The sequence below is a fragment of the Mercenaria mercenaria genome, chromosome 1, assembly GCF_021730395.1.
Source record: "Mercenaria mercenaria strain notata chromosome 1, MADL_Memer_1, whole genome shotgun sequence".
NCBI lineage: Eukaryota > Metazoa > Mollusca > Bivalvia > Venerida > Veneridae > Mercenaria > Mercenaria mercenaria.
Window position 1 is genome coordinate 12,441,169 of NC_069361.1, and position 21,876 is coordinate 12,463,044.

At 33.3% G+C, this 21,876-nt stretch overlaps 1 protein-coding gene across 1 annotated transcript; it reads right to left on the bottom strand.

The window, feature by feature from the left end:
- Positions 1-6,456: 6,456 nt before the first annotated feature.
- Positions 6,457-21,276, bottom strand: LOC123524412 (homeobox protein Hox-B1-like). The gene is made up of 5 exons (XM_045302599.2): positions 20,517-21,276; positions 9,896-9,998; positions 8,644-8,767; positions 7,330-7,510; positions 6,457-7,073 (listed from the first exon to the last, which is right to left on the bottom strand). The coding sequence occupies exons 1-5, from the start codon at positions 21,031-21,033 to the stop codon at positions 6,808-6,810; spliced, it is 1,191 nt and encodes a 396-aa protein (XP_045158534.2). The 5' UTR covers positions 21,034-21,276; the 3' UTR covers positions 6,457-6,807.
- Between the last annotated feature and the right edge of the window lie 600 nt (positions 21,277-21,876).

Consider the following 21,876-nt stretch of genomic DNA (forward strand, 5'->3'; position numbering starts at 1 on the left):
TTGTTGCAATGGTTTAATCAAATAAATAATGATAGTGCATTGTGGTTTAAACACAGGCCGTATCATATTCCCTGTTCATAAAAGATAAAATGCAAATGGTTCGGCTGTTATATTTGTGGGTGCCTTTAAGCATTCATAATGTATTTTGTTATGATCAAGCAGTAAAATGGTAATGTATTAACTTCCTTGTAGTTTTGATTGGATTTTATCAAACTTTATAATTATATTTAATATTTCTTATAACCTCCCTTCAAAAGATCTGTCTGTGATCTCAACTATACATAAGAATCTTTATCTTTTTAAACATAAGAATAATAGTTATGTAAGTTAAGAATATAGACAGTGACGTATATGCCTTTTTCCAGTGGCGCAACTCTGCATACATCTTCAAGGTCCTTGTCATGTTCACGAGTAAATCAAATGATCCTTATGAAGTTTTTATTTTATTAACTGTGATTATAGGTAGGAAAATTCTTATGTTATTTAATAGAAATTTTTGGTTTGTATAAGGGTCAGTATTTGAAAATTCCACACATTTGCGTTGATACGCGAACAAAATCCAATTTTGGGAAATGCCAGGGAAGTGTTGAGCGGTTCTATTGCATATAGATTCTACTTATCACTTCATCATGTGACATTTTCAGCCAATTCCGTTGTTTCTATGAAAAAAAAACGAGTAAAACTCCGCTTTCAGGACACTAAATTTTGAAGCAAAAATCTGCAGATGACTTTCCTAAAACATATGTATATTTTCAAAGTATATGAAAAAATAATGGTGGGAAGAAAGGCGTCTCATAACCGTTTACTTTTTCCGCAAATTTGAGCTGAATCTTGATGGATGGATTGCCGTTTCCATTTCGTCTGTCTTCCGTTACCTCAGGTAAGATTTTAGACCCGGAGCTAGGAAAATCGATTCAAGCATATATAATTTTGTTTTTCTTTTTTCTCTCTTAAGCAATAGCCTTGCAATGTTCATACTTTCATATGTTTTTTTTTCTTTACTCCATTTCTGTTATTGCACAATAACAATACTACTTCTTTAAATGTAATCCAACGCTTTTCACAAAATAGTTTTTAGGGTTCTGGTGCGCGGATTACAAATAACATATATTCTTTCAACACTTGTACATGATTTTATCTTATTTTAATCTCTGTTCATTGTACTATATACTGTTTATGACACTAAATTAATTTGTTTGTAATACGTTATTTTGATTCATGTCTTCCACTTCACTGTCTATGTTACATACTTGGATGAATTTTTACATGATTATGTTAGAGGACCATATGTTAGACTGGCTATAGTCAAATATGTTATCCTCTTTAAATATAGTTATTATAGTTATTATTATTATTATTATTATTCAAAAAACATACCCGGGTCACAATTCGAAACTGGTCAAACCGCGGCCATTTCACACAAAAGGCGTCCGGGCTGATAACTTTCTTACATTAAATCGTGCATAGAAGTAATTCAGCTTGATGGTAATATTTTTTCCAGAATTGTTTAAAACTTGTTTCATCAGTCCTATGTAGGACTTTAGATAATGGGACTTCCTCGGAAATTTCACCATGCCGCCGGAAACTATATTTACGCACTACATTCAGTCTTATTCTAACATATTTTATTCATTCCTTTTTTTATGACAACATATACAATGTACATATACAGAACATATATAGAAGATTCTAAGAAAGGTAAAAGGGTTGGACCATAAATTCGTCTAACTTTAGTAATACGGTCCGTACCCGAAAGTATATTTAAAGGAAAATTTATGATTGATTGCATTGTATGAAAAAAAAAATGAAAAAATGTATTTGGAAGATAACGAAGCTATGCGAAATGAATAACAACAATGTTGGAGAAGAAATAGAAATGACCTGACTGTAGAAATTAAGAGAAAGAAATAGATAGAAAGATAGGAAGAGGGAGATTCCGAAGTCCTGGGTCATAACTGGGGGAGGTACAATTGCGTTAAACTAATAATTTGTCGGCTATCAGATATCTTAAAGAAAACGATTTGTATATAGTTTTGTACTTCTAGAAATATTAGTGAATTTTCTTCTTCAGTAAATTTTTTATCATCAAACAAAAGAGTACGCGTATTCAGTGGATGAAAAATACGTGTGGCGTTAAAAGCTGCATTCTTTGTAAAGCATAATATCTGCATTTAAAGAGAAAGTGTTCAGCATCCTCAATAGCATCAGTCAATCACATGCAGCATTGTCTCTCAAATGATTTCTATATAAATCAGCCTTTAAATCACTGCATTTATTATGCATTTGAGCATGGAAAACCGAGTACAGCTTTTCGCCAATACAAAAATATGTGGTATAAAAGGAGGTTTGATTTTTAGTTTAAGTTTTGATTTAAAAAATATCAACTGTATTTAGTCGACTATCATGGAACACGTTATTGTGCGGATTTCCTAAGTTAAGTACTTGAATATAATTATCAGCAAAATAAATTGATAATTTATGTTCAGTGTATTCATCTTTTTTTATTTTTCACTGGTACGGAACCAAAGAACATTGATCAACCTATAATTCATCGGTCATTTCTTCCAAATATAAATATATATGAATAAATATAAAACCTTGTTGTATACTCTCCACCGTATTAAGATGCAGTGGAAATCTAAGAATTAAAAAGAAAGAAAAATGAAAGAAATTGTTGAACTTTTTTCCAGCTTGACATTGCCCAACGCGTCGGACATAACTTTCACTCGTGAACATCAGACTATAAATTAATTTTAAAAATACTTTCTTAACATGTTTCGGTCTTATACTGAAACAGAAAATATCCTTTATTTCTCCAAAATATTATATATGATTCAAAATGTCTTCTCCTTTGATAGTGGCAAGAGCTCCAAATTCAGTATTTATCAACACAGCAGTGGCACATATTATCATCAGACAGGTGAATACGCATCTAGTCTTTGAAATTTTCTGTTGCCAACTGACCAAGACAATTCGAATAGAACGAAATGTGCGCTTTGTTACGATTCCTGCTCTCGACTTTCACCCAGAATGATAAAGAATAAATGTATGACAGGCTGTGTAAATATACTGTAGTTGTTACGGCAATTACCAGTTGAAGTACTATCGACAATGTTCTCTAGAAAGATGACAAGATAATCTTTCTGTTAGATTACACGTGCATCATAATTATGATTGGCATAAATTGACTGACACCTCTGCGCGTGACATCTTGCACTAATGCCTTGTACAGAGGAGAATATGAGATTTTCTAGAGTATAGCTTCACATTTTTCTTTTGACTACAGTATTTTCCAGAAGAAAGGACGTTTTCATTTTAATAACACAATTTACCAAGTATTACAAACCTTAATTTTAACCGTAACGAATTAGTAATGCTTCAACGAATGAAACAACCAGCACATTGTGTGAGAAATGTGCTGTTGTTCCATAAATATCTCCCTACTTTGCAAATGTTTTAAGGTCTCGGAATAGTATCGTTTCTTTTTTTCTTTTCTACAAAAATAGAAAAATACGCATGTATCTGAACTGTTTTAAATGTGATGGGAAACAGTAGCTAAAGGACTTGTCAGTAAAGCGTTCCTACTTATCTTTTTCAGTGTTTGTTCTGCGAAACATAATATATAAGCTGTTTTGGTATTTAACTACCTTGACTTATTATCGATCAACCTTTTTGCATCGACGAAGATCACAAAACAAATGTCTTAAAATGCCCGAGATTTGCTGAAAATCATAGCATCTGATTAACACGTCGCAGTAGAATCAGTAAATGATTCGATCGGTAAACAGTGCGCGGTTGTAACACTGAGGTCACAGACGTTTCAATTGTTGTCGTTTGATGAATTTTGTAAATGTTTACCATATTTTACCGCAGATATTTGACACGTCGATCATATGTAGATATTACATGGTTACAACTCTTCAACGAATAATTTTATTTGTCGTGTAAAATATAATATTCAGGGACTGTATGATATACAGAAACGCTCGGGTCTGCCATAATGTCGATCGTCTGTAACTGTATGCTGTTGGACATATAAATCTGGTATAATAATAATAACTAGAATGTGTCTGTAGGACGCAGGGTGTGCCCCCACTGGTACATTTGTCACATAGGGGCAATAATTCAAATGTTTGCAGTGTTAATGGGGTATAGCCTCAACAAACATTTTATGAAAAGGATTCATTATTCTAGGCCCTATACTTTTTGAGCTATGAGCATCGCAAACAAAAAATCCACTATTTTGGCTATTTCAAGGGCCATAACTCTATAATAAGAGCTAAGATTCTAAAGAAGAATGCCAAGTGTGCAAGGTCACATCATGTTAAAGACTCCAGCAAGGTTTCCTGAATTTACATCTAATACTTTTTGAGCTAGGCACATAATTAGGTGAAAAAGTGCATTTTTTTTTACTATTTCAGGGGCCATAACTTTAAAAATAGGAGGCGGAGCCAGTCAAAAAAAATAGAGGTGTGCAATTTTATGTCATGATTAAGACTTATGCAAGTTTTCAACCATTTGAGCTAAGTGCGTCACAAAGTGAAAATGTACATTTTTGACTATTTCAGGGGTCATAACTCTAACAATAGGGGGCGGACCCAAATTAAAAATAGAAGGTGCGCAATTTCATGTCATGATTAAGACTCATGCAAGGTTTCATGAATCTATATCAAATACTTTTTGAGCTAGACATGTCACAAAGTGAAAATGTGCATTTTTGACTATTTCAGGGGCCATAACTCTGAAAATAGGGGTGGGACCCAAATGAAAAATAGGAGGTGCGCAAGTTCATATCATGATTAAGACTCATGCAAGGTTTCATAAATCTATATCAAATACTTTTTGAGCTAGGCGTGTCACAAGGTGAAAATGTGCAATTTTGACTATTTAAGGGGCCATAACTCTGAAAATAGGGGGCGGAGCCAAATGAAAAATAGGAGGTGCGCAATTTCATATCATGATTAAGACTCATGCAAGGTTTCATGAATCTTTATCAAATACTTTTTGAGCTAGGCATGTCACAAGGTGAAAATGTGCATTTTTGTCTATTTCAGGGGCCATAACTCTGAAAAAAGGGGTCGGAGCCAGATGAAAAATAGGAGGTGCGCAAGTTCATATCATGATAAAGACTCATGCAAGGTTTCATGAAACTATATCAAATACTTTTTGAGCTAGGCATGACACAAGGTAAAAATGTGCATTTTTTACTATTTAAGGGGCCATAACTCTGAAAATAGGGGCGAAACCAGACGAAAAAAAGGAAGTGCGCAAGTTCACATCATGATAAAGAGTCCTGCAAGGTTTCATCAATTTATATCAAATACTTTTCGAGATAGGCGCGTCACGAACTTCGGACGGACGGACGCACGCACGCATGGACGGACGGACGCACGGATGCACGGACAAGACCAAATCTATATGCCCCCACCACTCATGGGGGCACAATAATAATAATAATAATAATAATATATTTTCGGAGATGTATTGTTAAGAATAATATATTCGTTAATCCGTTCATCCAAGAATTACAGGATAAATTCATGTAATAGTTCACTCAGTAACAATATCATAAGCAAATATAATCTTAATCGGCAACACCTTTAATGTTTCGGAACACATTAAATATTTCGGAAGATTTTAATACTAACAGCTGAGTAAAAAGACGGTTTTTCCCGTCCAAAATACGAAGCATTTTGGGCATTTGAAATTGAAAAAAAAACTGATTAGTGAAGTGACTACATAGGCAAAAGGTAGACAACTCGCGCAGTTTCGGAATCGTTGAGGACTATCATACTGTACATGCTATTGATACATCTGTCTGACTTTGATGTCACAAATCCTTTATGCAAATATCCCGAGATGATCGGTCAATATGATTTCACACCTACATCTCTTTGTAAAATATTTAGTCGCGAGATTATTGACTTTATCATACCCGTTTTTATCTCTTATACATTGATTATTAATATTCAGATAAATATATATTGTACGTAATCTTATTGAAAGAAGATACAATATCGTAATTTAGGCCTATGCTAGGTTGAGTAAAACTAAAATCATAAATTTCGAAGTCAGAGTGATGCGTCAGATTGTACTGTATTTGCATAATTTTATGATCTATATGGTTTTATCTGGGTCGTGTTTACCATGTTCAGTGTTCATGTATACAATTTTCAGCTGTTTTTCTCAGTGAACTGAACTGGGCATATGAAATACTACTTTGGTGACGGCAGGATAAAAGTAACGAGTACAACCATAGTATTTAGATATAATTTAATGTTAAATGTTTCGCAGTATTCAGGAACTGGATATACATGCATGTAGTATTTGCCAGACGATATATTTTAATATTGCACTTTTTTTTGTACAGACATCTTTGATACTACTTCTTTTATGTAGAACTATGACTGTAGGCGTCAGTTACATTTCATTCATGCACACATATGCATTTCTAATATTGCTATAAATGCTGCTGCGTCACAAAGTTTAAAATTTTGTTTAACAACCTTAGAAAAATCAAATACTGAAGTAATCAATAATTTTTTGTTTATGCATAATTCAGTTATTATGCTGCTTGTAACTGATAAATTATCATGAAATTTTTTGATTGGCAATGTAGTGTGTTTGAAATGACATTAAAACCATGTTTATGTATTCTTCTTTCTGCGTACGATGCGTTAAAAATTCAGAAAAAAAATAGCTTGTCGAACACAAAATATAGCACACAATTTACTACAATATCAAACCTCACAAAGGCACATTTCAAAGAGAACTTTTTTTTCCAAACAATGTTGTACTTTTCAGGCGCTATTGCCGCAAAATCTCATGACAAACTGACACATTTGTGTCCGAAAGAAAGGAACTATTAAAACTGTTGTTCGAAGTGTCATTAGTTTTCTCACAGCCATCATTTTTCTGTAGGACTTCCAACATTTTTGAGCTATGCTGTTGCGCCTTTGCTCTCAAAGCTGCAATACTTTCTGTACGCACATCACTATCCGGCTTCTTTTCACTATCCGAACTTTCCTCCTCTTTCATTTTGTTCGCAGCCTCTATTGACTTTTTGTGCATACCTAAAGCAATTGAAATGAGCAAATACGTTAAAGATGATCTATTTAGATATCCTGATAATGCCACTACAGTATATTTAAATCGAAAAATTTTACTATTGTAGTTTTGGTTGTTCAAACGGAAGGTTGTAATATTACAGAGTTATTTCCATACACTGTAGCTCAGTCAGGATTTAACATCTCCAAATGACTTACACTGCACATGTAAATAATTTATAAATAAAACTTAATGTTTGCTGGCATGTCTATTAATGCTTACCAAGAAGCCAGGGAGCAGATGACTGTTCTATCCCCTTGTCAGCACTCTTCACAATGGCATCCGGCAGCGGAAGTGCATGTCTAACCATTGCACCGTATAGTCCATACTCAGCCATGATACTGCTTTTGCCCCATGTTTTTTCTGTTTTTCTCCATTTTGCGCGACGGTTTTGAAACCAAACCTGTAACATTTTAAGGATTGCATTAAAAACAACAAATGGAAGAAAATCTCATTTTTATACATATTAAACAAACAAAATTTGTTAAAATTACATGTTGTCTGGGATAATATTTCAAGATCGTATAAAATAGCTTTCTCCGTGAACCTCTCGTCTGCTGAAAGTGCCAATTTGTTCTTTTTCTGTAATTAGGTGCCACTAAGTACTTTAGTTCTATTAATAACATTTTCAGTTAACTGTGAAAACAAGGCAGAACGTATGTACCTGTCAATTTTATATCGCGATACAGAACCCAGATTAATTCGACATAGACCAAACGACAAAAGTTCGGCCAATTTTCACGCCGGGTGGGTAAATAAATGATTTAGATAACGAAAGAAACATAGTTATTTCACCGTCATTTATCAGACCACATAGAGTACGTCATATGTTTCAAAAAAAGATAAAAAGTTTCTTTTCCAGAAGCACGGAGTACGAATCTACGATCGAATTCGAAACTAAAGCTTAAAATCTTAGTGCAGCTTTGTTTTATCATCTACCTAATCAAGTCATATAAACAAATTGTATTATGATAGAAATTTGAGATTAATTTCCTACAAGACCGGTGAATTTGGAATTTTGGAATTTATCAAAAAACTTACATTTTGACATTAGACAGCACTCAATCAGCGCTAATCATTGTTTACTCAAAGATAGTATGAATTAAATTATGATAATTCTGACACTCTACAAGCCTCTGTGATTATCATTGTAACAATACTGTGTACAATGCATTACGCATTAAGCTTTCACCACTTCCGCATATTGAACCAAATGAAGAAACTTGAAAATCTTCAATATAAAAAAAACTATATAAATGTAGCTGACAGAAGTAGAATATTTGATAACTCATAGTGACTACAATTTGCCGAATATTTTAAGTAGTCACATTACAAGTTTTGTGTGATTTTCTTACTTTTCACTTAATATTTCGCTTGAAACTGATTATGAAGAAAACAAGACATATTTTTCGCCGTAATTTTCCAGTACATCAAATTATTTTATTTTTATACAAAGTGTTCGAAGAGATGTATCTGAAAATCTGTATTTTGTGCAACTCAAGACATTAAAGGAAATAAGTAAAAAAAAAACGCCACCTGTATTCTGTCTTCCGGTAGATCTATTTTTAAAGCGAGAACTTCCCTGGCATATAAGTCAGGATAATGCGCGTCTTTAAACGCCTTTTCCAACTCATCTTGCTGGTAGGACGTGAATATCGTTCTGAAATTTGATAAGCGTGTATTAACTAATTATGCATTAGCAATTTCTGAAACAAAAAGTCCAATTTACGGTGCATCAGTATCAGAAATACAATGCTATATTTTCGAGATAAATAAGTGGGAACAATTACTGAAATACACTTTTTCTCCTCAATCTTTTAGCATTGTATCATTCTTAGTTTATTCCATATGTTAGTTGGATTGTGAAAGCTTTAAGCTTATTGGAACCACTTTCGAGTCCGCTTCTTGGGGAAAAATAGTATCGGTGTCATATGAGAAGATATGATTATAATCCCAGTAGGTCTCGAACCTGCAACCCCGTATTGATATGCTTACATATGATTTCAATCATTGTAATGTAATAGAACTACTGGTCCGTGTATGAATTTTAATTAAACTGGATATGTATGTGACAAGTTCTTTAATACAGCTGATGCGGTGTGTTCAAATTTCATATGTAGAAAAAGATCCGGAACATTTTGTTAGTTGAAAATAACTGCATAGTATTTAAAACGCAAGTCTATGAACGAAAGTAACCACACCCTGATGTATCTATGACGTCTTCGATTAAAACGTCGCTTGGTGCTGTTGTCATTTTTCTCTCTGATTTTGCAATCCCAATGGACAAAGGCTAATGAGTTTACGAGACAAAACGAAGTGGGTCTATTAGGATTCTTTTGCAAGTAATTAAAGCAAAATATGGAAACGCACAACACTTCCAGCGTTATTAACTCTCAATTTGTGACGGACACTGGTTATCTGATCATGTCTATGAATGATAACAAGGTGTTCCGAAATTCGATACTGAAATTTTCTTGACAGGGAACGGCTGGTATTTTTGACAAATAAAAACGCATCCTTTAGTGTCCTTTTTTTCGAATTTCGAATATAGTAAAGTAAATTATATACATGTATACAAATAAATAAAAAAACAACAACTTCATTTCAATTCCTTTTACTTCTTAATCACATCTGCACCATGAGAAAAAGGGAAGGAAATGGCAATTATTTCAACAGAACCCTTTTTAGGTTATGCAATTACAAGGTGGGCAATATTAAAACAAATTTGTTTGAATAAATTTCGGTACACTTTATGCTATTTAATACCACAACACAAACTGTTTCTTACCGATGACGGCGTCTCTTTTTTTTGTTCTTGCTGTTTGTTGAGTTGTTCTGTTCATATTTGTCTTGGTTCTGTATACAAGGGGGTGTGTCTAGGTCCGGGGATACTGAAAATATAAAATTTGATTTATTTTTAATGCTTAAACTGAATATTGATAATTGAAACACTAATACTATTTTCAAACACTTTCCAGACCAACTGAAGATGAAACGGCATGTCAGACTAACTCAAAAAGTAAAAATACATTTAAAGCACTTTAGTTTTTATTTTCAAACGAACAATTTGCTGAGTTGCAAAAATGGGGAAAGCCCTTGAAATATTTAGAGACATGTTTCTGACCAGAATATGACATGTACAAGACCACAAGATATGACCAAATAGAGTGAAATTGCGTCAACGTCTGCTGTCAGGTAAGGAATCAGTCATGGAGCCCGTCTCGCATTTTAGTGCATGAGTATCTTTAAGAAAGTTCGAGACGTCCGCATGTTCTACATAAATCATCCCAAACAATTTTACAGTCCGTTTGACTGGATGTGCATTAATGCCATATTTCCAAACTTTCTTCCTGAGTTGAAAACCATGTTGTTTAGGAAATGTCTTACAGTTTCAATGATAATTGTGACAAGTATGGCGCCCCCTGTCGGAGGTCAACAAGGCGAGACTCTTCAGCGCTCCTTGCAATCACTTAAAACATGCGACACCTGTTTATTGATTTGTCTATAATTATAGATGGGATATTAATCTTAGGCAATGTTTTAAGTGTGCTTATGTTATCTTATAAAGCTTATGAAAAGCTTTAACGGTTTTAAGTATAGCTGAAAACTTTGATAGAGATCGGGAGCCTCTTTTAAATTGCCCGTGAAATAGACACGTCTGTTAAGCAATTAGAAATGTGTCACACTAAGCCTTAATACTCTTCTAGGAGACGGAAGAACATTAAAACGTATTTAACAATATCATTAATTATATTTTTATGTACAGTTTTTGGTGTTAGAAATGAAATATTACAAATGTCGCATTTTAATTATTATGGAGCAAATTATTTATAACGTGCGGGATAATGGATACGGATAGCACATTTTTAAAAATACCTCGTATAGTGCTTACTCTCCTCCGCATCAGGGGCGTTCGAGTCCAGGTTTAATTTTCATTTATTTACTTAAAAGATTTGCTTCAGTTTTAATGTTCTTGGTCATCAAAGACAACATTGATAACTTCAGCACTAACAATATTATAAATACATTCCACTTCGTGTAAGAAGTTCAAGGTTAAAGTTAAAATGCAACGTTCTACTCATTTTATTTGTTTCAAACTAAAAAGAGCTGTTCTTTATATCACCAGCATCAAATATGACAAGATTCGCAGCTCAGACACCAGCAGCTCATGAATTATTCCGTCTTTTAGGTTAAAGTTTTGGTGCACTTTGCCTCTTAGACCGAATTTTTTATTAATAATTCGTATAGGGAAGTCTGATATATGTAAAATAACAAAAATATTTTAACCCATCGTAAAATAAAAATTCATTTCAGTTGTTTTTTTGTCCCTTTTTAAATCTAACGTAAAATAAAAATACATTTCATTTTCTTTTCATTTTAACTTTAAACATCGCACTTTTCAAATTTGAATATTTGGTTTATGGTTAAAATGTCATTCACTATGACATAGGGACAGTTTATCACACCGTATTTACATTCGTGTCGTGACCCAGCAGGAACGAGTTTAAATCTCGCAAATTCTCACTTTGCAATCAGGCGGTGTAATAGCTCATCACTGATGTCAACAGTTGTCAATTTTGTCAGTTTCCAAATAAAATTTCCATTGAGATGGTTAGCAGTTTTCTGCATTTGTATCAGACTTTCGGAAATTAGGCATCATTTTAAACAAAATTATTCTCGCGGATTTGAAAGCTTAAAAAGAAACAAATATGACACTCATGGGAAAAAATATGCCAGCAAGACTGTTCTTTGACGCAGGCTGTCATATTACGTATTTTAGGAACTTCCATACTAGTACTTTATGGTCCATGTAATTTTTCGAACATGAGCTGGATAACTTTTTTCATCAAAAAGATATATATTCTAAACAGATTATTTATTTTTAAAGCGAAAAATTTAACTTAAAAAAAATCAGCAGGGTGATCTTAATTACGTGGTGGCTCACATTTTGTTCAGCATAAACTAACCTAAGTGCCACTGCGATTTCAGAAATCACACAGAATATAAACTGATTTTGGAAGTGCTCTGTGTAACAAAAATATTTTAATATAAATATTGAATTTATTAACTCTTCTGGAATAATTCTTTAAGTATTTATTTTTAAATGTGAGACAAAAATGTAATTTAATTTTAAGAAATTCAGGATTCGGTGGAAATCCTAAACCATTTTTGTTTGATAATATGTAAAATGACATGTAATGATGTATCTTACTGAGATTTAGCTTTAATTAAAACTGAATTAAAACTGAAGTAAGGACACCGAAACCGTAGTTACAAAGTTATAAATTTTTAACGTCTTCAACTTTATCCTAACGTGATGTCTAACAAATATAGAATGTGATTTCAAATTTGTACGAGACAGATATCTAACTATCTTATGATTCTATCGCAAAGTAAATGTTATTATTGCAAACTAACTAACTAACTAACTAACTAACTAAATAAATAAATAAATGCTAATTATAGACCTGCAGCAGGTCCCCGAAGCCGCCTTTACGATACTAAATAATCGGAGGGTGTCACCCACCACCAAAAAGCCAAAATCATCATATTTACTTCGATACACTCCCCGGTTTCCTAATATTTTTACTAAGTATTTTATGGGTTTTTTTACGCGCCTAAAAATTAAAAACAGAACTATACTGACGCAAAAAAGATACATTGCATTTTGGTTTAAATATTTTTTTCTGGTAACTCTTGTAAAAAGATACAATTAAAGATGCTTAGCTGCCTACCCGGAGAAGTGTTTTTCGCCATGATCAAAGAAAAACCTTATCAAAACTGAAATTCTAAATTTTTTAACTGTCAAAAGTTTCTGATATTTTCTTGATTTTTTTAATTTAAATATGTTTGAATCTCTGTAATTTGTCCACCTCCCCTATGAATCAAATCAACGATTCATGACCGCACCGACTGGACGAAACGTAATTTGGAATGACATTCCATTCATTGACAAGAGCTGTTATAAATCCCGAATGTTATTGATAATTTATAATTTTTCTAGCCTTCCGTCCAAGAATATCTCACATGCGCTCGATGGTGAGCAAGACGTTAACATTATGCCTGGCGAGGTACTTTTGCGCCAGCCAAACACTCTCGTCCATTTGGCACGAGTTTATAGTTAACGACGTTGAATACAGAGCCTCCGAAAGTCACAATTACGTTTATTAATATTCTGATTTAATTAGGACATCCTGACCCATAATGGCTTTGTGTTCGGGCTCAAACCGTTATTAATGATTTGTCTAGATAAGCCGTAGTATTGCATTGCGGTCACGTAGGTTCGTTTACGTCATGACGTTGGCTTTCCTCGACGAACGCCATCTCTGACGAGTCCAGGTCGGTGAAAACTCAATTCTAATGAGGTAACAGTTCATTAATTGTCTTCAAACGTCACTGACAATTACGCCCGACGCAAGAACCACAAGCTTTAACTATACGTGGTTTCCGCGCGAAGCCTTGGAATCTTTTAAACAAGTCGAATTTAATGTGAAATGTGATATTTTTGATCTGAACATTTGTAAAACATATCGCTCGATCTGCACTTGCTACAGGCTTCGTAACACCATTCTGTCAGTTAAGAAAATAAGTAAATGTGAGTCAGATAAGTGCAATATGTACGCAAGTATGTGTGTTCTTATACTGGAAAATTTCACTCTTTGGTTCAGAGTAGTTAAAAAATATAGCAAATATACAAACGTGTTTAGTTTCTTATTTTCGTCAGTATAGTTTATACATTAGAAAAAGTTTCAATGAAGATCCGTTCAAGAGGTTTGGATAGATTGTAGTTACAAACGTTCTCAAAAAATAACGCAAGGCTTGATTAACAGCTTGATTAACAGGTGAAAAGGTATAGTTTTCTGTTAAGCGCATATTTTGACACCTATGACTGAGGTCAAAATTCTTGAGGCGGGACTAGAACACCTTAATCAAAGCATACCGATGTTTAAAAACTTGTTCAATGAAAATCTAAACATATTTACACATCCTCTAGATGACTAACTGACTTTTTAATCTGTGACATGTATTGTGCGCAAATCTGACCATTGTGTAAATATCACGGGGTGCCGTCATCCGAATTTTATCCGAAACGGTGCACAGGTGATGCGCTGAATATGACGAAAAATGTGTTAAATGAATGCAGAATTAGCGCTATGTCTTTATAACGAGGTCTCTTAAACGAATAAAAGACTACTTAGAACATCATAAGCGTACTAAAGGGTTACAAATAGCGTTGAAGCGAAGAAATTCGAATCAAAGCCGACCCCATTCACATTTGAGATGATCTCTACTGGGTTTACGAATGACCCGACGTCGTTCACGACATGTGTTCAGAAAATCCGGAGGGGAAATTTTAAAGTGACGGAATGGTTCCCGAAGCACGGTCAATTGCCAATATTCTGAAAGTAGAATTTTGAAAAATAACAATAGTTTGTTCCCACCACCCTAATGATCATATCTGACGGACTAATAAGGCTTCTTGCTGTGAAAATCGAGTGTTACTTAATTTAATCAAGAGCGAAACGTGCACTGAGCTCAAAAGATACTCGGGGAATGGTATGTCATAGCCTCGTGAAACAGTCCCGTCTAATAATTGCAATCTGATGGAAACACTGGAATACGTGATATTCCGGAGAAATTTTGTAATTTTCACATTCGCCCATCATTCGGCCTTACACATTAGCATCTGAAGCCGGAGATGTTTTATTTGCACTGTACAAGTAATCGGTGAGGACTATCATTTATATATAATAATCAAGTTATAACACAATCCTTGGGGGAAAAATGCTACAGAAATACCGTATTTTATTTAGTTCAGTTTGGTGTTGACTAATATCTAAATTACCATGAATTTATTCTTACAATGAATTATATAAGCATTGGTGAGCGTAATTCTCCAAATCTTTTTGAATGGAAATCTAGCTATTTTTACACAACATTTTGTAACCAATAGCTCCTACCATAGAAAATAAATGTTGGTTGCATAATATTATTATTCAAAACATTGATAGGTAAAAGATTATACTCTACCCAGAAGATCGACATTACAGAAACTAAGTACGATCAAACCTGCGCTTAAAGCTCCAACCCCTCCGAATAAAAGCAAATACAATAAGACCTGCTGATAAAGGCCGTATTTTTTCCGTTCCGGTAATCCCCCCCCCCCCCCCCCCCCCCCCAAAAAAAAAGGGTTAATTTATCTGTGCTGGGAGTCTAACTGCAACAAAGAACTGTTTTTTATTTGCCTTTACATGCAGTTTGACTGTATTTAAAAACACGACAAGGAAGCAGTGAAAATAACGACTTGTTCATAGGAATATACCCTTTCTTATAAGTAAAAAGCAACAAATATCGAAACCTGAATCCCAGGCCAGGGATAAATCTTAGGTTAATCGCAAAAATATGTTAATTATTAAGCAACATTGGTTAACGGTACTTATCAGCTTATTTTTACATTATAACTGTACTATATTAAGGACTATTTGCCAGACGCAATTTTTATTTGTTTATAAACGATGTTAAATCGTTATTAAACACATCTTTTCTTTTATTGTACCGTAACTGAATGTTGTCGGCACTTAAATCTTTGATTGTCCCAAGGTTATCTCCGTAATCCGAAAACCCCCGATTTTCTCATTTCCGTTGACGGTTGGTATCAGGACTATTTGCACGTACTTATATTATAAGTAAATATGTATTCATTTGACTGATAAGAGAATTGTTCCACAATTTGTCTGTTATTGCGTTACCGAAGAGCTGACAAAATTCCGAATACATACACAAATTACTGATTTTTAAATATGTTGCAAAAATTAAGTGGATGTTTCAAAATTAAGGAAATGTTGAAAAATAAAGATAAAAGAAACCGATGAACTACTCTTAACAAAAGAGTGCTTACGCTGTACATATATTTCAATTTTAATTTTAATTTTAAATCATTTGTTGGCTGTACATGTACATCACAAATGTATCTACAGTACTTAGGACCACTTAGGTCAATACTTCTTTTTCGTTTATGAGTAAATATATGGGCCAAACATTTTTTTTTACAAGTGCCGTTTTTATAAAAGTAAAGTTGTTTTACACTAGTGAGTGAATGAGTTGGGTTTTACGGCGAATCGACACAAAATGGTCATATATCGCCGAGAAGAAGTCATATTGCAAACACCATCTGTAAAGCATAAACATTGATGTAAAAATGTAAAGCATACCTAAAAACATCCATGTAAAAATGTAAAGAACACTATGAATAATGTAAAACATATCTAAAAACATCCATGTAAAAATGTAAAGCATATCTAAAATCAGCTATGTAAAAATGAATATACGTGTGTGTTAAAATATCAGCTGCAAACATAATAATATTGCAAGATAATACGTTTCTGATTCTCACTACATATAGCTCTTTTAAGATATCTTTTCTTTTGATTCTGATATCATCACTTTATTTTTTCATATGAAAAAATACATGTATGTTGGCTATCAAACTTTAAACGCAACCTTTCAACGAATGTATGTAATCGTAGCAATACTTGAACATCCTGACAGAGGCAATGACATCCTTCTTGACTTGTAGCTATGTGCGTGATATATTAACGCCGCGACGAGCCTTGTACTGAGAAATATGCTGCAAACTTTAAACTAAAATCAACAAATTCTAATCAATATTGACCGTTTTCTGGCCAAAGCCTATCTTTCACGGAGATAAGTGTATGAACAAAAACACCATTCCAAGTACTTGATATCTCTACCGTAAGATTTCAGCTTTTCAAAGGCGTTTTCAATGATTAGTATTTGTTTTCATTGCACCCATGCCCTTCCGCGTAAAGATTATACTTAACTTTTTGCATAACAAACGTCCAGTTCCGAGATGGTCGAAACTAACAGATTATGCGGAATTTCAGAATTTTGTGTGGCCAGCTTCCGTGATACCCTTGAAGATCTCGGCGCGGCGTAATCTCAAAAATACTGGGTAAACCTTATTAATTTACAAAGAAAACAATTTATATTATGATATTAGCTCAATAAAAGAAATGTTTGTATACTTTATCATCAGTTCCATAGGTGTTACTGAAGAAAACCTGGTCACTCTGACCTTTCCCAGATTTGATAAAGCTTAAGGCTATGGAAACGTCTATCTCGGTATACTTTTAGTCTAAAAATTTGCGCTTTGTATAATTAAATCGAACTCTCGCCCGATCTTGAAAATACCTTTACCGTATAATGGACATTATTTTCATATTGTGGTTGTGACTTTAACTTCAGATCAAAAATTATTTTCTTAAGAAGCAAATTTTTTTTGTTATAGAGCAATGCAATGTTTAAAGAAGCATATTTTTCTGCTCAATGTTTAAAGATATTTTCTTTCTTTTTTATTATGTTTTTTTTTATTATGTGTTTCAAGAGTTTGGTCAATCTAAACCTTTATTACACAGTGGGTTTAAAACTATAGAAACGTTGAATTATGAAATTAATGTAAGAAGTTGATGTTTACTTAATTTTACGTGTCCAGGCGTTACATTCACAGTAAAGTAAAATTGAAAATGTGACGGGATACATTTTATTTCTTAAATTTTGCGGTGAGACAAACAGTCAATTCGAATTCGTCTTTGTTGGGGGAATATATTACAGTCATTCCATTAAAATCTTAGAGAATATATTAATGATATTTTTTTAGAGAATCTCCTGTATAAATCCGTTTTAAGGGATAACGTTCAAACAAATTTGTGCCTTCTGTATTTATAGTATATCTCTATTGAAAGTTCTTCATAGAAAGAGTAATTCAGTGAAGTAATCTAGTGATTTTGTTAACGAAAGCTTCCGAGTTTCAAAACGGACAAATACTGGCAGATTTTGACTATGTACTCTCCTATTTCGTCAGAAAAGGACACCTCTGTTATTTTTTCTGTTTTACCGTTAAAACTTTACATACACTTGAAACATTTTTGCACGGCGTGATTTTTACAAGTGTCTATTCGTACCAAATAAGCTATAGAGAGATAAATAGGCCCTAATTTGTTAAGTACGTGTAATCATTCAGTAATCAGAACAGCCAAGTTAAATCGCTAGACGGAGCTAACTGGCTTATTCAGGAACGAGGTAATTTGTACAAGTGCCTAGATTTTGAAAGGAAACAATCAATTATATTATTACCAGGACAGAAGTACAATACTATAATACTAATTTTTCACTTTTTGCTATTTTTTACCACATCTTGAGGTAGAAAAGCACGTTTTTATCAACGAGAATAAACTCTTTTTTTTTTTTTTTTTTTGGCTTTTATGTTTCAATGTTGTGCTCTGCGATCATGTTTTGAATTGGTTTACATGTTTATTTATAGTATTCTGCTGAGAAATTAAGAGAAATAAACTTGCAAACTTCAACAGACTTTTACAGAGGTCCGATTCTGAGTATGGTATGACTTGTGATTCAATCTGCCTATTTGCTTCTGCTAAATGTAAGTGGAAATTCATGATTCTGCTAAATGTAAGTGGAAATTCATGAAATGCAGATATGTTTTGTGAAAAATAAAAGCAATAAAATTATGTAACATTAACCCTTATCATGCTGGACACGACTGATTCTGCCTTTGCGACCAGTGTAAATCATGATCTGCACTGTTCGCCATTCAGTCAATATGTTTTTAGTAAGTACCCCTTTTAACAGTTATTGGTACTGTCCAAACTTAAAGATGGACAAGTTCATTATAAAAAATTAGCAGGTCAAGGGTTAATGTAAAGTAATGTAATCAAATGATAAATCAAGAAAATAAAGAGTAAAAATCGAAGACTATTTAAATGCAACAAATTATAGACAAGTTGACTTTATCTAACGACTGCATTTAACTCCCTCTGCAACGGCTGCAACTTTAAGAAATCCAGATAGACCTATTATATAATGAAACTTTGTGTACTACATAAGTTGCATGTACTTCTTTGCGACACGTTTGAATGTGAAAAAAATGCACTGTGTTATTATTATTAATTACAATTCAAGTGTATAAAAGATTTATGAAAGGTCTTGAATAAAAACTTTACCGACAGGTTTGGCGGATAACGGTGCTTATAAAAATGGATGATATATATGCCTTTTATGAAAGTAATATACTGATCGTCTTTGTTAATTGTCAGATTTTCTTAAAAGTTCAGTAGCCAAATTTTGAAGTAGGTAAAAATTACATAGCGGCAAAATATTTACATAAAGAAAATGGCATTGTGAAAATTTTAGCATTTCTACAACGCCTATAGACAAATACAAAATGTACTTCGTAACTATGCTTACTTGCAGTATTGTATTAAAACCATCTCAGATTTCTTTCACGTATTATTATTATCAGAAATAGTCGTCAATATTGGCATGTCGGAAGGTTTGCAAAAAGGGGTTGACGAGAATATCACATACATTTCATTGGCTATATATTCAGTTTAATATTAGATACGTAGCACCTACAATTCGAAATTGAAAAAAAAAACGTAGTATGAACTTTTGTCTTTTTATTGTACCACAGAACTATAAATATGAAAAGTGTCCAATGATTTTCTATTGGAGACACACTGTAGCAGTTTCAGTGTTTGTTAGAATTTTAGATTTGTTACAGTATGAGGGTTAGTCAGTCTGGTATTATATATATGTTTGTCAATTTCCCTTTTTTCTATGTGTTTCGTTTTTAACAGGTTTGTGCATATATGTGCTATGCCTATGTAAGTTTGTTTCAATCATATAACCATGTCATTCTTAACCCATGCAACGTAAATGTTTTAATATGCTTGTTTTTTGTTGTTTGTCGGGAAATAGCTCATGAGTTAATGTTATTTGTTATACTATATACGACCTAAAATAAGGTTTCTTGTATCTGGTCTGAAGTTTGCCGAGAAGTCATTTTCTGTTTTCATTTTGTTTACTCCGATCTATGGTGTGTATGATACTGATATGAAAGATACATGTTCGCCGATCAGCAAAATTATTTTCAGAAACATGTACAAAACAGAACAGAATTTCTTTCCATTTAGATCTACAACTATAAATATATAACGCTATGAGTCTATATATGTAAATAAATAAATAAATAAATAAATAAATAAATAAATAAATAAATAAATGAATGAATGAATGAATTAATGAATGAATGAATTGTATTACCATGTTATTTCATACGTAGTGAATTTTATGGCATGCTATACAAATTTGCGTGTTTACATTTATTCTTTACATTTTTAACATAAACTATATAAAGGAAATTGCAGGTATTTTTGCATTAAATTGACTGTATTTCTTGTTTTCTATTTTTAAGTTTTAAAACACCTCAAAACAGAGTTTTAATATCGTATGTAAATACCAACAAAATACATTTTAATGTATTGGCTGACCGTTTATTGTCAAACATATGTTGTTTTTCTGATACCACTTACCCTGTTCGTGCACCGGTGATAACTTGTAATTGTAAGTGATATTTTCTGGGTGTCTTGGTATAGGTGGTACCATCGTCTGCGAGAGCGGTTGATTTGGCATTGTCGTCTGCGTTAGGTGATCGAACCGCCACGGGCAAAATGATGACGTCGACGGTGTCGTCTGCTGATGAGGTGTAGGTTCACGTGGATTCATATAACTTTGATTTATTGAGTCTTGAGGTATACTTGGTCCATTATAATTTCCATGACTGTACATAGGAAAATCTCTAGACATATACATCAGATTTCCCGGAGAAATATTTTGCGGCTCCAGTAGCTCAGGGGTTGTGTTTTGCCGACAACCTGGGTTGCTGAGACCTAAAAGTTCCTGAATGGCAAAGGAAGGCCGCTGGTTCGGGGGATACATTTGACTGAAATGTCCGCCGTTTCCGTAATGATTTTGAAAACCGCTCATTTGCGCCGGGTTAGCATTTAAAAGTCCACCCATTTCGTCCGCACAAAATCCTCTCTCTATCATTTTTGATTTCTTTTGTTTTATATAATATGTAAATTATCAAAATATTAAAGTTAATTACAATATAAATTATATACTTTATTTGAACACTCAAAGCACTATACGATCATCCGTCATGTCTGTATATTGGAAATTATGAATCGCAATTTATTTAAAATGACATCGAACACTCTCTCCACTGTAATCTCTTATTTCTGTAAATACACCTCTTAATCGAATAACACTTGTCACTGTCAAAAACTACACATGTCATTTATCCCCAAAATGTCTCGGCTAAAATATGAACATCTCAGTTTAAATTACCAGGCACTAAGATCATCTAAATACAATGTGAGCTATTTAATCGAATCCATTAAGGTATAGAGATTAGCAAATAAAATATCCCACATTTATTTCATCATAAGGTGGTCCTTCAAAGTCCATTTGACAAATTAGTTTCCCGGGAAAACTCACGTGCATTGAGTATGCCTATTGACACGGTAATTAGGTTATTATATGGCACTATTTTTCCTACCTTAAGTTTTCGCGTAGGGCATTTTAGCCAATCAGAGCAAAGTATGATATTTAGCCTTGTCAGTAATGGCGCTCTGTGATAGGCAGCCTGTCAATCGGCTTACAAAGTAGGCGGCCTTTGGACGATTATGCATTTCGCTATAGAGTCTAGAGAAAAAAAGAGAGTGGGAATTTAACTTCCAAAGGAGTCCTTCATTTTAAAATTAAGTAAAGATATGTATTTCCACCTATCTAATTCATAAAACAATATGGTCTGTAAGTAGTTTCCACTCCAGCTTCTGTAAAGAAGCCAATTCAACTTGGTACCTATAGGAATACAGATATTTAAAGTTT